We start from the raw sequence: 21,635 nt of genomic DNA, 5'->3' as shown, positions 1-21,635 counted from the left end.
TGTATCATGCAATCCCCAATAAAACCAAGACCCAATCCTCCAAAGGCAGACGTCCTGTCTGGTGGACCCTAGCCATAAACAAAGTATACAATAGAAGGAGGAAGCTACTACATGATAGAGCAAAATCCCAAAAAGGGAAGGCATCTCTGATCAGTAGTAGCAAAAAACTAAGGGCACTCATAAAATCGTCTAAGGCCAGCTTCGAGAGAAAAATTGCACAGGACACTAAGGATAATCACAAGGCTTTCTTTAGTTATGTTAGGAACCTGGGTGGGAATTCCCAGATATGCTCAGAATTAGTCCAAAATGACAAAAAATACACTGAACCCACAGACATTGCCAACATTCTAGCTGACAGGTTCAGTGCAAACGTCTCCCCCTCCGCCCCACCAAAAGTGCAAATATCAATCCCAGCAGAGTGCTGCCCCCTGACATCCCAGATGCTCAGGTAAGAGCCGCCCTCTGCAAAGCAAAAAACACAGCATCAATGGGACTAGACGGTGTCCCGGGCTGCGTCGTACATGAACTCCAAGAAGAGCTAAACCCAAACATAAAACTACTGTTCAATCTCAGCCTTAATACAGGATATGTGCTCAAAGAGTGGCGTACAGCAACAGTGGTCCCTCTCCATAAAGGTGGTGCCTCAACGCATCCTGGAAACTATCGCCCCATAAGCCTGACTAGCTTGGTCTGCAAAGCTATGGAAAGGATCATCATGGACCTCATAAATAAAGATATTGGGGACTTACAGACACTGGATCCTACCCAGTTCGGCTTTGTTAAGGGCAGATCCTGCCTATTAAACCTGGTCAACTTCTTTGAAACAGTCACCAAGGCCATTGACGAAGGGAAGGTGGTCCACACAGCCTACTTGGACCTCGCAAAAGCCTTTGATACAATATCCCACTCGGGCATTATAGATAAGCTCACCAGCTTAAATATAAACCCCTATGTCACTAGATGGGTTGCAAACTGGCTCAAGGGCAGAACCCACATGGTTAGAATTGCTGGAGCCATGTCAGACTCCAAACCAGTTACAAGTGGCATCCCACTAGGCTCAGTCCTGGGACCTCTCTTGTTCGGTATATATTTCTCAGAGGTACAGGCCAACACAGAAGGACTGTGGCTGACCAAGTTCACAGATGACTGCAAACTGGGCACCATAATCGACTCTCCAGCTGACACAAGCATCCTCCAAAAGGGCCTCATAGAAACAGACAACTGGTGCCAGAGCCATGGCCTCAAGCTAAACACCAAAAAGTGTATAGTCATCCCTTTGGCAAAACAAAGTGCCCACAAATTACCACATAGGTGGTAATCCATTAAGTACAGAAGAAGTAATTAGGGACCTGGGGACCCAAGTTGATAGCAATCTCTCATTTGACAACCACGTGGCCAAAGTGGTTAGAAAAACATTTTATATAGCCCACCTAATCATGAAGGGATTCACATCTAGATTAGGGGAGGTCATCGTGCCTCTTTACTCATCCCTCATCAGGCCCATAATTGAGTACAATGCCCCTTTTGGGATGTACCTTACCAAACACCTGCAGCAACTGGAAAGACCCCAAAAGTACCTCACCAAGAGGATCAAAGGGCTCAAACAGATGCCATATGCTGCCCGGTTAAAGAAACTCCAGCTCTACTCAGTGGCATACCGCCTGCTCAGAGGCGCCCTGTGCCTGACTTATAAATCCATGTCCAACCCGGAATTAAGGTACATGCTGCACCTCAAAAAATCCAAATCCCATCAAGCTACACGCTCGAGAGACGTGAACCTCAGCATTGAAATAAATAGGACATGCTGGAGGGACAGATTCATAACCCAGAGCCTCCCTTCACTCTGGAATAAAATCCCAGTCCAGGTTAGGCAGAGTCCCTCATTGACTCTCTTCAAGAGGAATCTTGATGAGTGGATGGGAGATCGTAGGTTTACCCCGGGTATCACTTCTGTGTCACTGTTAGACAGAGGCACAGTATACTAACCTCGAAAAAGGGCATAGCAAAATTAATTTAAAATAGGTGGCGAAAGCCAAACATACTCTGGCTAGGCTTAGAAATGCCCTAGGGCAGATAGCCTAGTATGAACCTATGAACCTAAGGAAACCATGTTTCTGTGGAAAATCAGATAAGGCTGACTCACCATAAGAGCTTACAACTCAGATACTCTTCTTGCAGAGGTCAGAGCAATCAGTAAAATAGTTTTCCATGTTAAAAACCTCAAGTCAGCCAGATTAGTTGGCTCAAATGGAGAAACTCTTAACTTCAAAACTAAGGCCCCAAGGAGAGGTCACAGATTTTCCTGGAGGCCTATTAAGCAAATCCCATTCAAAGATATTTTGACATAAGAATGCATTGAAAGATGGGCAGACATGCTGAAATGGATGTTAAATGAACCTTGATAGAGGCATCAGTAAGGCCATAGGATAATGAAATACAAATATTGTCAAACCAGATAACAACTAGCCCTGAATGGGTGTTGGCTATGTTGCTGGCACTAAATAGAAAACATTTACATTTGCTAAAATATGATTTTCTAATAGCAAGCTTTCTTCCCTCCATTACTACCTGCTGCAAATTTTCTGTAAACAGACACCTAAAGGGAATTAAGATCCTATCATTCAGGCAGGCAGTTTAAGTTGATTGGGGCTGGGGTGTATCAAACACCCCTGATCTTGAGGGAGTAGATCCATTCTGTAAGGAAGTTTGTGGCAATTCCCCCTGCCCATTTCCAAAAGAAGGGAGAACCACTGTTGCCTGGGCCAGAAGGAAATTGCCACAGTGATCTTGAGAGATTCCTTCTGAATCTTCAGAAGTACCCTGGTTATCAGTGGAAAGGGTGGAAAAGCATACAGGAACATTCCTGTTCAAGGAAAGGAAAATAAATCTGTCTTCTAGGGCTTCTTGCATGGAGTCCGGGAGCAGAATCTCGCAAAGTGATTGTTCAGAAAGCAGGCAAGTAGATTGACTTGAGGAACTTCCCACAGATGGATCAAATCTTGGAAGACCCCCCCCCCATCTACTTTTCATTTAGGAGGGTCTGCCCTAGTCCTGCTCAGCTTATCTGTCAGACAATTTTGCTCTGATGAAATGTAGGATGCCTGTAGAGTGAGATTGTGTCATGAAGCTAAATCCCAAGCTAACATGGCTAGTCTGCAAAAGGGCTATGACCTGGTTCCCCTTTGCTTGTTGATGCAGCACATGGCTATGGTATTGTGTGCAACAACTTGAATAGGTCCAAGGGACCAAAGATGAGTCAGAGAGTTGAGTGCCTTGATTAAGGTAAGCATTTCTGTTATATTTATGTGCTTGTATCTGTCCTTGGTGTCCCACACACCTTGCATTTTTATCCCTCCTGAAACTGGTCCCTAAGTAAAGTCTGATGCATCTGTGGTAACTGATTGCTTTGGAGCAGGGAAGGGGAAGAGTAGACCTGGGTTTATGAACATTTGTTGTCTCCACCAGGTAATTTCATTTCTGCCAAACCCTAGAACTTTGATTTGAAAAGCAAAGGATATTAGTGCTAGGATCAAAGAGACTTCAGATACCATTCTACTTTTCACATGTGGGGTCTTGCCAGGGATATCTTGAGAAAAAAAGATGCAACGAGACTCAAGATTCTTACATATTCACTGGCAATGACTGAAGTCTGAATGGGAAATCTTAGAAGTAGATCTATATATACTTGTACTTTTTCCTGTGGAAGAAATGCTGTTCCAATTGAGGTGTCTAGCTGACACCCCAGATACACAATCCTGTGTGAAGAAGTCAAAAAAGACATTTGGATGTTCTCTAGTAATCCCACCTTGTGTAAGAGATTTCTCACCCAAGTGAGAGATTCATGACACTTTGAAAAAGACTCTGTACAGGTGTGGATACCCTGTAGCATGCAGTGAGCTATAACTGGAATTAGACACTTCGTGAACACTACTGGTGCAGGGTATAGTCCAAAGGGTAAGGCAGAGCACTGATAATGTGATCCAGATACACAAACCTTATAAAGCACTTGATGTCTCATAGACTAAAGATGCAGTGACAAGCATCTTTTAAACCTAGTGTTACCAGGAAATGTAAATGAGGAAGAAGAGTAACAGGTTGTGAAGTGGCAGCATTTTGAACTTGGGCACCATCAAAAACAGGTTTAGGAAGGAAAGATCCAGAACTGTTCAACAAGCATCTTCTTTCTTTGCCACTAAAAACATCCTTGAATAAAAACATTTCACAATCTGGGAAGGAGGAACTGGTTATATCACTACCTAACACAGTATGTGTTGAAGGACAAGAGGAAATAGAGTAGCCTGGCCTGGTTAAGGAATTACCGCCCGTAAGGATGGATCTCCTCCCACTTCCATCTATAACCCTGATGAATGATCTTCAGAAACCATCTGTCTGAAACTGTTTCCAAAGAGAAAAAGTGGTGATCCAGGCATTCTGGAAGAGAAAACGGACTGCCAGGGTAGTGGGGTGGGGAGGACAAGGCCCCTTAAACAGTCATTTTGACTTGTTGGAATGTCCTTGGTTTTGTGGGGTTCCTGAATTCTTTTTGGAACCCACACACGCTCCAAAGATGACAAAACTGGAGGAATTGTTGCAAGTTCTAGAAAGTCCTTCTGTAACACCTCATAGTATTTTCTGAGGGACTGGACGAGCTGCAAGAATTGATAAAAATTTAGTCTTTAAAAATCACTTTTTTCACACAAGAACACAGTAGAGAGCAATTTTAAACACTTTGTCAGGCCCCAAAAGTAAAATAAATGCAATTTCTCCACAGAAAAACAGTCTTCAATTACTTTAAACAACATTTAACTGACAGGAAAAAAACATGTGCATCCATTTTAAAAGTACAGTTAAGTTTTTTGAAATTCCACTAAAACACAAACTCCTTGTTTAAAAACAACTTTCCTAAACAAGAAAGTACAATAAAGCAAACAACTTTTTAATGTGGAAGGTCTTTCCACTAAGGCAACTCATCTGCACAGCAAAGGAACAGCACAAACTGACTATCAGTCCTCGAAAGCCCTTAAAGGAGCACTGCTTCAACAGCAGGAAAGCTCGAAGGGCTTGGCTCCCAAACCTGTCTTTTTAGTCAGCTCAGCTTGAGCTGACTGATGGTTTGGGTGCATGGAAAGTGACCTGAAGCTTTGGGAGCTTGCCAGCTGTTATATCCTTGGCAGGATATAACAAATATAGGTATGACCACTGCAGCAGCCATCAATATGACGAACATCTGCACTTCCTCATAAATGTTTAAAAATAATTTACATTGAAAATTATAATCTTAAAGTCTTGCCCTTACTTCAGAGATGCCTAAAACTAGCAGGCATGTTCCAGCTTCACTAGCAGTGTGTGTGTGTGTGTGTGTGTGTGTGTGTGTGTGTGTGTGTGTGTGTGTGTGTGTGTGTGTGTGTGTGTGTGTGTGTGTGTGTGTGTGTGTGTTTGTGTGTGTATTCAATATCAGTCAAACCATCACTCTCTAATCTTTTCACACAGAGTGGTCCCATTATCTTCCTTCTTGATTTGAAACTTTCTAGAGATACCCTGCTCTATCTATTTTCATAAATAATATTTTCAAAATATCCATTTTAAAACTCCAGTTATTGGTCTTACACTCTTCAGAATTCTTCTCCAGACTCATTTACCTTAACACAGCCCCAACACTCAGTTGAATGTTTCTCCACTTCCTTTCATTTTTGGCCCCGGAGTTATGCAACTCTCTGCCCCTGCACATCAGGATTTCTTCCTGCATGATCCACTTTAAAGCAAACTTGCTCACTGCCAGACTCAGTGTACATATACATATAGGAACTGAGACTAGACTGGTATGCTTTTGGTGAAATGATATAATTATGCTCTGTTACGTTTCTATTTGCTCATTTTAAGACATGAAATGCTGTAGAAATCATTGTTTTTATTTGGAACATTAACCCTTTTCTCTTGTTGTATAGTAGCAAGTCATGGCTGAGAATGGACTGCTTAGTCTAATCTAATTAGCTAAAGAAAGAAAGAAAGAAAAAAAGAAAATGGAAGAAATGCCTCCATCTTTCATTGAATTTCATCGACATGTTTTGGGAAATGCTGTTTACAACCCGTGTTGGTTTACGCACTGTTGCCACTTTGTTACTTGTTACACATTGCTGTACAGTTACATAGTCCTTTCATCAGCAGTCAGTATTATTGCAGTAATGATTTGCACAGATTTTCTAAAACACAGAGGTGGAGTTTACAGTTTATACTAGTTCAGACTAATAAATATACTGTAAAGACAGCTATAACATTAAGAAATCCTTACAGGTTCATAACAGATTTTCATATTCATTTACAGAAGCAGTATTTGAACTTACCTGAAAAGCTCGTTTTATATTTGGTACCCGTTGAAGGGCAACGATGACTGGAATAATGTCTAATGCTTTATATTCCAAAACTGCTGTATTTATTTCAGATAAATCTGTAGCATCTCCACCAGTGAAAAATATTGCAATTTTCCTTGTAAAGATGCTGGGATGGAACCGTTTAAATGCATTTCTCCCAACAAATCTCATTGCTGTGCCAATACTGCGAGAGGTAGATGATATCCTCAGTACTAAGTCTTCGACAGCCTGTATTAGCATGGCTTTATTTTTATACTCAGAGAAACGGATTGCATACTTTGTGTGTTTGTTATACGAAACAACTGTCACACGTGCTCCAGTGGGGCAATTATTTTCACTGACATGCAAGTTGTCAAGAATAGATTTCATAATTGTCTTCATTGTTCTAAACTGCTGTGATTGTACATCATTGGACATATCAAGTGCAAATACTAGTTCTGTTGGGAATGCAGGACATCTCTTTATTCCTTAAACAAAACATAAAATTATTTGCAAACTAAGTTTAGTACTCTTATTGTAATAAATATAATCATTATGATATTCATTATAGTGAAGAAAAGACTGGATACAAAAATATGAATTACCTCTTGTGCAGGCTGGGGAGAAAAAAGAAACATTCTTTAGATGCACAGCATTACCACTAGAACTTATGTAATTTGCATAGATTTCAAAATGTATTGTCTCATGGAAATGTTTAAGGGATAATTAAAGTCAATGAAAACATTAATAATAATAATAATAATATACCTTTTACCTGCATATTTTATTTATAAAACTGCTGTCATAGTTTACTCAGCAGAAACATGGTATCATTATTTTTAATAGCAATTTGTAGATTCAGATGAAATTAATAAACTGGAATTACTGAAAAGTCATAAAATGTTACAGATATCTATACTTAACTTTTACAGAAGAAGTTATACATTGATTGCTTGGATGATGTATTTCACAGAAATCATCAGCAGAAAATGACAACTTGGCTTATCTGGCCAGTCTGTCTTGTTTAACCATAACTTCAAGTCCTTATTGTAGGTAACCACTAAATAAGTTGTTTCCCTTATTTGAAAGTAAAACAAGAACAAATCTATGATTCATTCTGTTGTTCCTTCCTTCAGACCAACTGTTTATTGCACACAGAGAGCAGAGTGTCTGAAAAAGTCTGTATGTGAATAAATTAAAGCGCCCATTCTGAGTATAATAAAGTGCTGGTCTGAAGGAAAAACACAGTAAATCACTAATTTTTTCTTGTTTAACTTTGTTGTTTTAAAACTATGATTCTTATTTTATCGCTTCCTTTATTTGGTTCATTGCAGTTTGAACTGCTCGTTGTATAATGCTGAATCCAGTGTTTCTTCAGATAGCTCTTTTTTTTCTATGATATTAAGTTCTTGGTCATCTTTCTGATAGATATCACCCTTTTGTATGCTATTGCTCCTTTTAAGGCATTTTATATTCCCCTATATGACCCCATTCCAGTTGCACATATTCTGAGCTAGTGAATAGACTCAGTATATAAGATGTGTGCTCCAGTTTGTTCTGTGGACACTCTTTGAGATGCCCCATTGGTTTAGGTGCCTCTTCAAAGTCAGCTTCACAAATGAGGTCTGTTATACTAGATGAAATAGCTGTATAGTAGCATTTTAGCTTCAGGACAGTCTCTTGAATGTCAGTTGGCTGAAAATAATTTTGAATGGAAAAAAACACAGTAGAAATGGCTTTTGATAAAACTAGTGATGTATTTTTTTCCCATGGTAAGCAGAGTTCCTCCATTGCTCCCATGCTTTGTGCTTTGACATTTTTTAATAACTAGATTGTAGGTTATTGCATTCCAGAAGAAAGGAGTTTATCTCACAGACGTGACTTCCATCACTAAATGTGCAGTTTGGACACTTATGCATTACTCAGCAATTAATTTCTCAAGCAGCACTTTTGAGGAAGTATTTTAGTCATTTCCACTCCTGCAGAATGAATGCAGCATTTCAGTGCAAGATACAGTTCTGTCTGCGTTAACTGTCACAGACTTGGCAATCAGTTCCTCCATTTGTTCATTACAGTCTTACATGGTGCAGTATGAAATGCCTGACTGCAAGTAACACATGCCACATGTACCACTTTTTCTAAATCATTCTGCCAAGAATGCATGAAACAGATACCTGTAAAATTTTACTCTAGAGAAACAGCTGTTGGCTAACCAGGACATGTGGTTTACCCAAAGAGGATGGAAATAGATAGACTAGGTCAGCCAAGTGTCCTTTATCTACCATCACAAGTCAGTTTTTTGGATATAACCTGGTAGCATAAATGTATCAGGGGTATTTGGTAAAAGCAGTTTGGTCAATGTTATGCCACTGTAATATCTGAGATTCTTCTGTGATTTGAATTCAAAATAGAATCTTTTCAATGATTAAATTCATTAGTTCTTACAGACCTGAATTTAGGCTGCCTCACGTTTAGTTTAAAGCATCTACACTATTTCTGCTCTTATACTGGTGTAACGGTATCTCATGATTGCTTTTTGTCTACCTCATTTTATGTATTACAGCCTGCACTACAGAAACTGTAATGGTTTCTGGTAATTTTTGCTTTTCACTTAGCTATGAGAGGTCCATTTCTCTGCTATTTTTGGACACAACAGTTTGAAAAAAATGCCAGTTCCTGAAGCACATGAAACTTAAGTTTGAAGGTATATTCCAGACTTTGTACAATATTTGTTCAGGTATATTGTATGCCACCTATGTTGTCAGTGTTAGCTTTATAATGACAAGAATTATGCCTTCTTCATAGGGTGCTACAGAGTTACCCACTATTCCATTTCTTCAACTGTCTCCTACTGACTGCATGGTCTAAGGGAAACAAATAATTACAAGTCTTCTATTGTTACTCCAGTGTTAGAGAATGAAAACTAGAAATAAAAATCTGTGTTGGGTAACATCACACGCATGTTGACATGAGCATGCAGATGACAACACATCCACCACTTGCACTCGTAAGGCTGATTGGCCTGTAATTGCTAGGGTCATTGGTCGGTGCACAGTTGTACAAGGGTATCACCACAGCAGTGTCCCAGGCTTTGGGAGCATAGCCCATAGCTAAGCTTAGGTTAAGCACCTTAAGTAGGGGTTCTGCAAGAGCATGTTTGGCACTGCTTACCAGATAACATCCATACAGGAAGTGTTTTTGGTCTTTGAAAGTATCTTTAGGGCATGTTCCTTTGTGATAATGGGGGGGGGAGGGGTAGGAATGAATCAGGAATGACTGGATTTGAGACGGGAGTTTCAGGGGAGAAACTGGTAGAATACTTGTTTGCCAAGATATAGGAAATATATGAAATGTCAGTTTGGTTTGAGTGGGGTACCCACTGAGGAAAAGTGCAGAACATAGTTGTGAATTATTTCTTAATTTTATAACATAAATGAATAAGTACTTGCAGTTATCCTTTACTCAGATGCTAACCTCAGTTTATGGGATGCTTTGCTTGCTTTTAAACTAGCCTTTGGTTTCTGGGTGAGGTCTTTTATATTATTCTCATGCTGAGGAGTTGTGGCCCTACTTGTAGTTTTTTTTAAATTGCATTTTTTATTAACATTTTCATAGAGAGAGAGACAGAGAGATAGAGAGAGAGAGAGAGAGAGAGAGAGAGAGAAAATACATTTAACAAAATAATACTTCTATCATCTTCCACCATAATTCTCTGTACTCCAAACATTCCTCCCATAAACCCCCTCTGCCACTCTTTTCCACCCTTTCTATCACAAAAATGTATAGCATGCATCTTCACAGCTTTGTTTGTGTTTGTACAATGCATTAGTCTGTTTGTTTGTTTCTAGGTCATAGATATGTTTGTATACCCTTCTCCTGAGCTTGCATTCTGTATTCCCTATATAGAATGCATCACAGGTTTGACATTTCGCTAAATATACAAGCCCAAAGGAGTCACAATTATTAAAATCCTTGCCTTCCAGGGTGATTCCCCTGCTTTCCAAATACACACTTTCTGCATTGCTCATGTATGCACACTGTTGACAATGTCCACATTTAAACGTTCCCTTCCTTTTTCTCCATCTCTGAACTTCTTGGTTTGTACCATTTTCCAATACAAGTTTTAAGTTACTTGAATTCTTATAAACTACTCTTAGCTTTTCATTCTTTAGTTTCTCTAAGTCAGTAAATGCTAAAAATTTATTCCATTCCTTATCTGTAGTTTGTCTTACCATTTTTGCACAAGCATTATACTCCAAGATGAGTGCACTGCCAACATTGTCATTCGCCTTTTTTACTGGGCCTACCGTATCAAATACTGGTAATCCTAAAATTGGCTTAAAGTCATTTGGTCTCCTTTCTGTCACTTCTGTCTCAAACCAAACCAAGAAGTTCAGAGAAGGCAAGGATTTTAATAATTGTGACTCCTTTGGGCTTGTATATTCAGCGAAATGTCAAACATGTGATGCATTCTATATAGGGAATACAGAATGCAAGCTCAGGATAAGGGTATACGAACATATGTATGACCTAGAAACAAACAAACAGACTAATGCATTGTACAAACACAAACAAAGCTGTGAAGATGCATACTATACATTTTTTGTGATAGAAAGGGTGGAAAAGAGTGGCAGAGGGGGTTTATGGGTGGAATGTTTGGAGTACAGAGAATTATGGTGGCAGATAAGTTTGGAGGCTAATAAGCCACAGGGTTTCAATGAACGTATCTCCATAGCCCCATTATTAAAATTGAGAGCAGCAAAACTGTGATATGCATTTGCCCTTTATGTGGAATTTTATCATGTTTTTACCCATGTTTTCCAATAGTTACAGTAGGTCTTTAGGCTTTTTTTGTATTTGTATTTTTATTAAAACGTTGGGTTTGTAATATGTTATGAACACAAGTGTTACACTCATTTATCAAAGGTGTTGAACTTATTTTTCCCTTATATTTTCCTGTTTTTAACATTGTTTTAATTGAGTGAGGCTATACAATTTGCCTCTGGTTTACAGTGCAATTTTTATAATACCTGTAATTTCATGATTCATCCACTAGATGGATGATCAAGTTCATTTAAAGCAAATATTCAAGTTGGTAATTTTAACCTTTGAGTCCTACTAAATGTGTTTCTAATAGTATTTTAACTTTATAATATATTCTTTGCAGTCAAGTGTTTTAAGGATTTTTATTTAAAACATATTTTTATTTCTACATATTTATTCATCAAACATTGTAACATTAAATGTGTTTTAATTGTGGCAACACAGAGAGAGAGATCCAACAAGAAAAGTTTTTGGTTTTAAACTAAATTAACCTTTCAATTAATTTATTAATCTAATCCATGTAATTAAGTGAATGGTATAAAAGCACTAGTAGTTTGAACAGCCCACATCTGAGGAAGTGATTTTTAAAACGAGAACGTATGGTGGAGCATTAATGTGCTGTGTTTCTGTGGAATAAAGTGAACTGAAGTGTGCTGAGCCATCTGTGGGTTTTTTTCACAATTTTCTAAGCTTGCCCAGCTCAGGGCTTTATTGTTTTGCCTGAAAAGCTGCCTCATTTTGTGGATTACAAGTTTTATTTGGAAGCTGCTGTGAATTTTGTTTTATATTTGAACTTCCCAATGTATTTTGTTAGATTGAGAGATTTCGCTAAATGGGCATAAAAATCCTTATTGCAGTTCTCTGCATATTTGGGATTAACTATGTAAATGTTTTGGGGAAAAAAATTGAGATTTCATTGTGCAGTTGTTTAAGGTTCACCTTTTTAATGCCTCTAAGGAGGGTGATGTTGGTTAATGGTGGTAATGGAAGCTTTGAGAGTAGAAGTCATAAGCTGGTGAGGGGCAGGCCAGGGTGGTGGAATATATAGGGGCTGAGTTAATGAGGACCAGATTAAGAATGTTTCTGTCTCTTGTGGGTTTGAGGACAATTTGATACAGCAAGGTTTTTGTTCCCCCATTCTAAAACTCATTGAACATATCTGCCATTAAAAGTGCAGGTGCTGCACTTGGGAATGTGTGTATTCATCTAGTGCTTATTACTTGATAGCAGAGCAAAGGCTTTGTTGCTGAAAGCCACTTTCAATGAACATGTGTGTGTGTGTGTGTGTGTGTGTGTGTGTGTGTGTGTGTATATATATATATATATATATATATATATAATCTCTATATAGACACACACACACACACACACACACACACACACACACACACACACACACACACACACATATTAGGGGTATCCCCCCTCATGGGAGGTGCAATGGGGCTTGGCCTACAAAACAAAGCTTTAAAACATGTTCTCTGAAAGTGGTTTTCAATTATTTATTTTTGTTGATTTGCCAGTTGAAGAATAACCCTTTGATGAATAATCATGATATCCTCCAATCTATGGAAGGTTAGTTGAAGTCACCCAGTCTTACAGAGTGTTTTCTTACATGGACATCCTCTAGAAATGTAAAGAGCAGTGTAGGATAATCTGGGATCATGGAGGGTGATCCATAACAGACTATGTTTGACTTGTCTAAGTTAAGCTAGCATACCAAGAACTCTCCATTAGAGTCTCTGGCTATTAGTCTTGAGGGGATATTATCACTAACAAACAACTAAAACTCCACCCCAATTTCCATCATATCTGATGGCATTGTAAACACCAAATTGTGGTACAAAGGGTGCGCTTTCCTTTTATCTGAACCCATTCTAAGTAACAACACATACATGGACACATTCCAGATACAGCAATGAATCAAGATCAGGTAGTTTGTTGTTAAGACTCCTAGCATTGAGAAGAACCACCCTGATGTTGTTCAGTTTGGGATTCAATGTGTTTGCTACAATGAGATATTAATTTGATAACTTCCACCTAAAAAAGGCACTATGAGGGCAGCAAATGCCTTAGCCAGTATATAGAATGAGAGATCCAGGCCATCCTTCCCAAAGCAAGACTGGCTGTCAATCATCTTGTCTCAGGGTGCCCAAGCACATTGTGACAGCCCTAAATGATACCAGCTATTTAGAAAATTGTTAAATCCAAATAATTTTCCTCATGTTTAGGCATTATTCTTGGAAAAAGGAGAATTCCATTCAGACCCAGAGTCTTGTCATTATTTGACACTTGTCTTTCTCCATGTCTGTCAGGGTTTTGCGGACCAGGTCACTGACTTCTACATGGATTACTTGCATGCCATATTCATACCTGCTACTGAAGGGGGTTTTAACTGGCTTTGTGATACCAGCAATCCTGGCTCCTAAAAGGCAGCTCACTGTAAACCTTGTCCTTGTCTATCCAAGTCAGTAGGGAATTGGTATGTCTAACTATGGAGTCACAGAAGCTAGTTTATGAGTACTAGATTTGAGTATGGTTGTCTGTGGTGACATAAGCTGGGGTACATGAAAAAGATGTATTAAGGGGCTTACTCTGATACCTAATAATAAGTGTTGTCATGTTTTGAGTATGTTGAATTTGTGTAGGTGTGATTTGTGATTCTTACTACATGTTGTGAACAGTGAGAGGGATGCCACGAAATCTGCTTGGTATTTACATGTCCGACATACGGAATTATGGGTTTGATCAGTGACTTTGTTGCTTCACTGCCTCTAGGATTTCAAGAGCTAGAAGCCTGGCAATGGAAGGGCAACGCCTTCATAATGTGCAGTGCTTTTGAGAAATAAACTGTAGATAAAGAATTTAGGAAGGAATGAGGCAATGTTAACACAAAAGGGGAGGTTGAAGGAGTACTAACACTACAGAAAATAAGGAACAGGGTCTCTTTATAGAAGTAATGCATAGCACAGCATAGTCAGTGCAAGTGGATCTGGCCCTGCACAAAACAGGCTTAAGCTCCACAATAAGAAGGAGGATGCTTTAGTGGTACTGAAATGGGTGAATATTTGATTTTGTTCACACTAGCCACTATTCAGCTACACTTCATGTAGCAGTGCAGTCAAAGCTACTCTGCTCAGTAAACAGCAAGCAAGTAAATGGAAGAACTGATCACAAACAGCTTGAATGTCGAGTCATTATTGCTCAACATCCTAGAAATTGCAGCAATTATTTTACTTTCTCTAGAATAACCACTGCTCTTTACAAACTGTCTCCCACACCTAGCTGTCAGACTGATAGAGATTACCTTCCACTGCAGTCAAAGAAGTAAAAAAATGGAGAAAAAAATAATCAGAATATTTAAAAAATGACAACAGGCAAAGCAAATTTAAGTGCAATACAATCATTTTACTTTCTTGATTGAACAAACTGATAAAGATGTCCTAAACTACTTTGTTATATTTCCTTTGATTCAGTCACCTTGTATTTTTAAATTGTATTGTCTTGTTCTCAAGCATTTATTTTTTTCTTTTCTTTTTTAAGATGTTGACCATTTGAACTCTTTAACGATACCTAGATATTTGTGTTGCATCACTACCCTCATTTTTCAAGAATATACATGCTAAGTTATTAAAGTGAAAAAGAAGTTATGTCTTACCATATCGTTCCATCTGTGTTGTTCATCCTCTTTCATTCATCACCGATGGGTTCAGTTCCGAGCCCTCGGAACTGAATCAGACTAGTACCAAGCTCGCGCCAGCCAAAAAACTCTCGAACTAAGCTTCTACTCACAATGCCCTTCTCCCTGTTACCTCAGATCGAGTTTGCCCAAGTTATACAAGTAAAGCAGAGACTATTTCTGGACCCGAAGTATCCACCAGGAGCCTTTGGCGGGGGAAGGAGGGTGGGAAGTGATGAATGAAAGAAGATGAACAACACAGATGGAACATTATGGTAAGATATAACTTCTTTATCTGATGCTGTTAATCTTCTTTGCATTCATCACCAATGGGACAGAGTCCCCAGCTACCTTATCATCCTTGGGTGGCCCTTATGGAAGAATGTTCCTGAGAACCATTGAGCCGAAGACAGCTCTCCCTTGGAGACCACATCCAATTTGTAATGATTGATAAAAGTGTGGGGTTTAGCCCAAGTGACTGCTGCACAAATGTCATCCATAGAAGCTCTGGAATGGAAGGCTACAGAAGTGGCCATAGATCTGGTAGAATGGACTTTAATATCCTGCAGCATAGGTTCTTTTGCAAATGAATAAGTGAAACATATGCTGTCCCTTAGTCATTTCGATAAAGTGACCTTGGAGACAGAGTTTCCCATTCTAGGCCCAGAAAAGGAAATGAACAGTTGGTCAATCTTACATATTGTTTTGATCCTGTCCAAATAGAATCACAATTGCCTGTGGACATCCCAGGAATGTAGGCAGTATTCTCTTTTATTAGAAAAGTTTGCAAAAAATACTGGAAGATCAATAGACTGATTGATGGAAAACTCAGAAACAACTTTGGGGAGAAAGGAGGGGTTCATCCGGAGTGATACTCTGTCCTTGTGGAAGACCAAATAGGGTCTTCTGATGCCCAATGCCTGTAGCTCCGAAACCCGTCTGGCTGATATAATGGCTACCAAGAACAAGGATTATCAATACAAGAATTTCAGGTCACACTTCGCTGCGGGTTCAAAGGGAGGTTGAATCAAAGATGGCAGAACTAACATGAGGTTCCATGGCTCTATAGGCTGTCTGACTGGGGGCCTGATGTGGAAAACTATTTTGAGAAAGTTTTACATAAGCATAGTGAGATGAGAGGCGTACCATCCAGCCCATTTTGGTAATTTGAAATTGCTGCCAGATGTACTCGTATGGTACAGGCTGCGGCTCCAACTTCAAAAAACTTAGACAAGTATTGTAAAACCCCTGCGATTACAGACAAATACGGATCTAACATCTTATCCTTTGACCAGAGGGAGAACTTTTTTCATTTGTCCTGATACAGTCTTCTGATGGATGGTTTATGAGAGGCCAGGATAATGTCCCAAACAGGTGAGGAGAGATTAGCCTGCCTGGCAACTAATGGAAGTGGAGAAACCAAGCTGTCAGCTTGAGACTGGACAGATTCAGGTGGCTCAACCCTTGGGGGTGAGTAATCAGGTTTGGAAGAGGGCCCAGAATTCATGGCGGGTATACCAGATGAGGCCGAAAGAAGGGGAACCAAACTTGTCGAGGACAGAAGGGGTCTATGAGGATCACTCTGCATTTCAACCGATGAGCTTTCTTTAAGAACTGTGGAATCAAAGGAATGGAGTGATAAGCATAAAGGAGTCCTGTGGGCCAATCATGAATCAGAGTATCCCTTGGGGGCTCCCCCTTTGGGAGGAATAGGACAAAATAGCTGCTGCACTTGTTGTTCGATGGAGAGGTGAAAAGGTCGCAGCATGTCTGGCCCCAGTGGCTGAAAATTTCTGCCACCACATTGGGATTGAGTGATCACTTGTGGGGCAGGAGAATACATCTGCTCAACTAGTCTACAATTACGTTGGAGCTCCCCGGGATATATGTTGCTATCAGAAAATGGTTGGAAGCTATCACTCACTGCCAAATCCTCATGGCCTCTTGACCTACTTGCTTGTTGATATACCAGACTACTGACATATTGTCTGACTGAATTGCAATTGTTCCAGAAGGAAGAACCAGATGGAATGCCTGCAACACTAACAGCATTGCTCTCAGTTCTAGAATGTTGATATGCAGGTTGGCCTCCAATGTGGACCATGTGTCTTGGACAGTCTTTCGCTGGAAATGCCCCCCCACCCGATCAGGGAAGCATCCGTGGTCACAATGGCTTTTGGCTGAGGGGACTGGAATAGGCGGCTCCAAAGTTCTGTGTTTGGCCTCATCCACCAAAGAAGGTCCTGCTTGCAGGAGTTGGTTATCTGGATCTGGAAATATAGAGGGTGATGATTCAGGAACCACTGAGAAAGAAGAAGCCACTGGAAAATTCACATGTGCGATTTGGTGAGAGGCACTATCGGGATTGAAGCTGCCATGGATCTTAGAGCTGAAGAACCTCTCTCACTGAGACTTTGTTTTGACAGAGTATCACCTGGAGCTGAAGTCTCAATCTCTGCAGTCTGTGAGCTGAGAGCGACACCAGACAGGATTGGGTGATGAAGACTGCTCTGATGAATTCTATCTGCTGGGTAGGAGCAAGATTTGACTTTTCTCAGTGCACAGTTATCCCCAAAATTTCCACCAGAGAAAGTGTGTATTAAAGGGCTGTTACCAGAAGACACTTGGTGGGGGCAGTAAGGAGTCAATCATCAAAATATGGAAACACTTGAAATCCTTGCAGTCTCAAGTGAGCTGTAACCACTTCCATGCACTTTGTGAACACTCTGAGGGTGTAGAAAGACCGAACAGCAGGGCACGAAACTGGGAATGATTGGCTCTTAGCCAGAAGTGAAGCAGACTCCTGAAGCACTTGTCCATTTGATGTGGTAATAAGCATCCCGGAGATCTATAGGGCACATCCAATTGCCATCCCTCAGAAAAAGGAAAATGGACTGAACTGTGACCATCCAGAATTTGGTTTGGGTGACAGACTTGTTCAAGCTGCTGAAATCCAGAATGGGTCTCCAGTCCCCTGTCTTTTTTGGCACCGAAAATAATCTTGAGTAAAATCTGGATCCATATTGGTCTGGTGAGACTGGTTGGATGACTCTTTTTTGACACAGCTTTTTTATTTCTGAAGCTGCCTCTTCCCTTTAACCGGGTGGAACATCGGGAAGTTTTGTTGGATGTTTCAGATGAGAAATAAGGGGAAAGACGTAACCTTTGGGAATTATACTCTGCACCCAAAGATCGGTGGTAATAGAGTACCAGGCAGCTTGGTGCAGAGAGAAACAACCCCTGACTGCTTCCAGATGCAAGCAATCAGGCAGCTGTTCAGGAGCACTGGCAAGACTGTCCAGAGAAAGAATCTCTGGACCCTTGTTTATGTGGACCCCCTCTGCCTCTATAGGGGTGCCTTCTGGAATTGTTACCCTTCCTGCCTCTGGAGGTATCCTCACCAAGTACGGCATGGAAAGGACCCTGAGATTTTTTGTGCCACATTTTCCCACTCCTCTGGTTCCTGGAAAAGGAATGTTGAGGGTTGGAAAAATGTAGGCCTATGGCAGACAGGGTCTTGCCATCCTGTTCGCACCTGGCTAGCATGTCCTTCACTTTGGAACCAAAAAGGGAAGATGCTTCGATGGGAGCATTCAAAAAGGAAGACTTGAAGGGATCCATGAGGTCACAAATGTTCAGCCAGGCATGACACTGCATAACTGTGCTTGAACCTGCAGGTCTATCCACCCTTTCAGTTGCATGTGGAAAGCAACCTCATGGATGAGTTGGAGATTGATTCCAGGATAGCAAGCTGTGAGGCAACTTTGTCCATTACCTCGTCAGACACCTGTCCTGTGAGTGTTCTAGAGAGTTCGGAGAGCAAGTCTCTTTGGAGCCTTGTGAAATGTGCCAAATAGTTCAGGGACCATATTGCGAAGGTCAGTGATGCAAAAACTCGCTTCCCCAATCTGTCCACAGCCAGGGACTCCCTGTTGGGCAGGTGGTCAGCAGAACTCTCTTCAGCCAGATCCTTTTTCCTGGCCGCTGCCACCACCATAGCATTGACTGGTAAACCTCTGTTCTCCTCAGGAGAGGAAAGAATTTTGTCAGGTCTCCAAAGAATCACCTCAATAGAGTCAGGGTTCTTCCATGTGCATTGCACTATGAGCTTGACTAGCTTGTCAGCAGGTGGGATCACCCAAGAGGTAGATGGCCGGGCATGGAAAGCCTGCAGGAACAGGGACTCCTCAGAGGAAGGGTTGGAGGTCTTCCAGTCACCCCTCTGCTTCAACATTTCAAGGATGTCTCCAAAGGAGACATCATCAGGGGGTGACCGTGGGGACCCTTCACCATCATCGTAATCCATGTCTTTTGTTAGAGACTTCTCAGGCGAGTCAACATGCTTCTTCTTGCACAATCTCTTCCATCGGGGCTCCTCAGTGGGGGCTTCTGAGGAGGACTCGGAAGAGTGGGTACCCTGAACTGGGGTTTCCTGTGGCTTCTCTACCCAGTGTCCTGGGGAGGTGGCCCATGGCAGCTGTAGTTCAGGGGGAGAAAATTGGGGTTCCGATGTCGGCAGAATGCTTCCAGAAGCGAGTGCCCTCACCATCACATGGAAAGCAGGCCCACCCAAAGAGGGATGGGAGCCCGGAACTGAGAAGGACAACCTCAAAACTGGGGTCACACCTCGCTCCATCGAACCCACTCCCAAGGATGGAGCCTCAAGTCGGATCAGTGCAGACGAGGCTACCGGCACTGAGGATGGAACCGAAGGACCACACAGAACTGTGCTCTGAACCAAGGAACCTACCACCCAATCATGAGATTGAGGAAGGACAGGTTCAGCAGGAACTGAGGACCAAAGGGGCAGACCCGGAGTCTCAGTGAGGTTCACTACAGGTGCCATGATGGGGGGGGGTCCGAGAAGGATGTTGGAGCAGAAGGCTTCGGAACCAGGATGGCTGAAAGAGGAGAATAGGATGGAGTCCATGGAGAGGTCAACCCAAGTCCTGCCAGAAGATGGGTCTTGGAAGGCAGGGGTATCCCCCCTGGCTGCCAATAGCTGATCCACAAGATGCACCACATCAAGTTCTGAAAGGCTCATGGTGGATATAGTGGATACTCCAGATGGAGAGTCAGGTCGATCAAAGAACAGGCTATACACTTGACCTAGGAACAGGTCTATGGACAGAGAGTATTGGGTCCATGGTGTGTGATCTGCTGGTCCCGGTGTCTTGAGTTTAGAGACAGGGAGTAGCAGGGTCAGATTCAGTCTTGTCGTAATAGAGCTTGGTGCTGAAAGGGCACCCTGAGCTGAAACAGGAGGTTCAATCATCACTGCAGAGATAGGCATTGAAGGCATGCACTGTGCCAAAATGGCCACAGGTGCCAAAGTCATAGCAGGTGAGGTGAAGTCTATAGTCAGTGCCGGAGGCAATATTGAAGGCGGCGACAAAGCTGGCACCGATGTAGCAACAGTCAAAGTACTCGGAGCAGATGAGGACAGTGCCGACGAGGCAGATTTATGCTCCAAGGATAACTTTTGAATTTTAGATTTTACAGACTTACCCTGGTCACCTGAGGTGAAGAAGGAACCGAATGGGGCCTTTTCTTATCTTTCGTAGGAGGGGTTGAGACCTCCAATGGAGAAACGGCCTCTAAAAAGGGAGATTTAAGTAGTCCCTTCAGAATTAGTTCATTCTTGTGCTTGTTCAGAGTGCGTTGGCTGAAACTCTGGCAAATCCCATAGGGAGGCTGCACTGAAAGATGGGGGACCCCCAAGCAATAAACACAATCATCGTGAGAGTCACTATTAGGTAGTTTACCATTACAAGAGGTACAGTGCTTGAAACCTGATGTACCATTCTTATCTGACATCTTGAGAAATAAACACAACAATTCAAAACTTCAGAGAACGTCACCTCTTATTTTTCTAAGTCAGAAAAGAGATTTAAGTACAGGCAGTATATATCAACAAACCCAATATCAAAAACACACCAACTAGACTAGAAAGAACAGGAGGAAGGAATACCAGCGATGGTATTCAAGGAATACCACAAGGGCAAAGGGGAAGGGGTGTACCAGCAATGGTAATTAGAAAAGGTTACTGGTGGGTAGAGATAGAGAGAAAAATATGTAGAACTTCTGTAATTCAACAGGAAAAAGACAATAACTCGCAATATTAAGAAACAAACACGTTTTTCACACAAAATATCAAAAATGTTTCCACTCAGCTGAGAGTTAGGCTGAAACTCGGCTTTACGGCTACGTGGCAAATGAGATCTGAGGTAACAGGAGAAGGGTATTGTGGGTAGAAGCTTAGCTCGAGAGTTTTTTGGCTGGCGTGAGCTTGGTACTAGGCTGACTCGGTTCTGAGGGCTGAGAACCAAACTCATCGGTGATGAATGGAAAGAAGATTAACAACATCAGAACTCTGCATTTTTGTTTTTTTGTGATACAGATAATAGGCAATTCTGGTGCACCTGTACTGTCCCTTTCTGGTCTATGCTTTTAGAATGGTAAGATTTCTAGAAGTATACATAGTCCAATGGACATGATTTTACAACAGCACTGATTTATTATTTTCTGCTGTTAATGTCTCAGAGCTGTTCTCTTGCTTTGTTTCCTTACCTGTTAGTTACAACAACTCAATGTCCTCATTCATTTTTTGATATTTCTCTAGCTGTGCACTAATTTCATGGGTGTCTGCATTCAAAATGTATTTTTGGCATATTTGCACATTTAAGTTAAGCTGCCATGTTCAAGAACTTTGCTCAAATTTTGTTGAGACTGTTCTTATCCTTGGTGTATCTTCTTATGTATTAAACATGTTGCATACATGTGTG

The 21,635-nt window shown here is 41.2% G+C and overlaps 1 protein-coding gene across 1 annotated transcript in view; it reads right to left on the bottom strand.

The window, feature by feature from the left end:
• Positions 1–21,635, bottom strand: part of LOC122796926 (collagen alpha-6(VI) chain-like) — a 1,619,258-nt gene that overhangs the window by 151,844 nt on the left and 1,445,779 nt on the right. The window contains exons 36-37 of the mRNA XM_044065693.1: positions 6,953–6,964; positions 6,342–6,835 (exon numbers count right to left, since the gene is read on the bottom strand). Coding sequence (XP_043921628.1) covers positions 6,342–6,835; positions 6,953–6,964 — 506 coding nt within the window. The remainder of the gene's footprint in view (positions 1–6,341; positions 6,836–6,952; positions 6,965–21,635) is intronic.

This window comes from Protopterus annectens, chromosome 3.part0 (assembly GCF_019279795.1).
Source record: "Protopterus annectens isolate FY-2018-M chromosome 3.part0, PAN1.0, whole genome shotgun sequence".
NCBI classification, from domain to species: domain Eukaryota; kingdom Metazoa; phylum Chordata; order Ceratodontiformes; family Protopteridae; genus Protopterus; species Protopterus annectens.
This window is presented reverse-complemented; position numbering and strand designations above follow the sequence as displayed.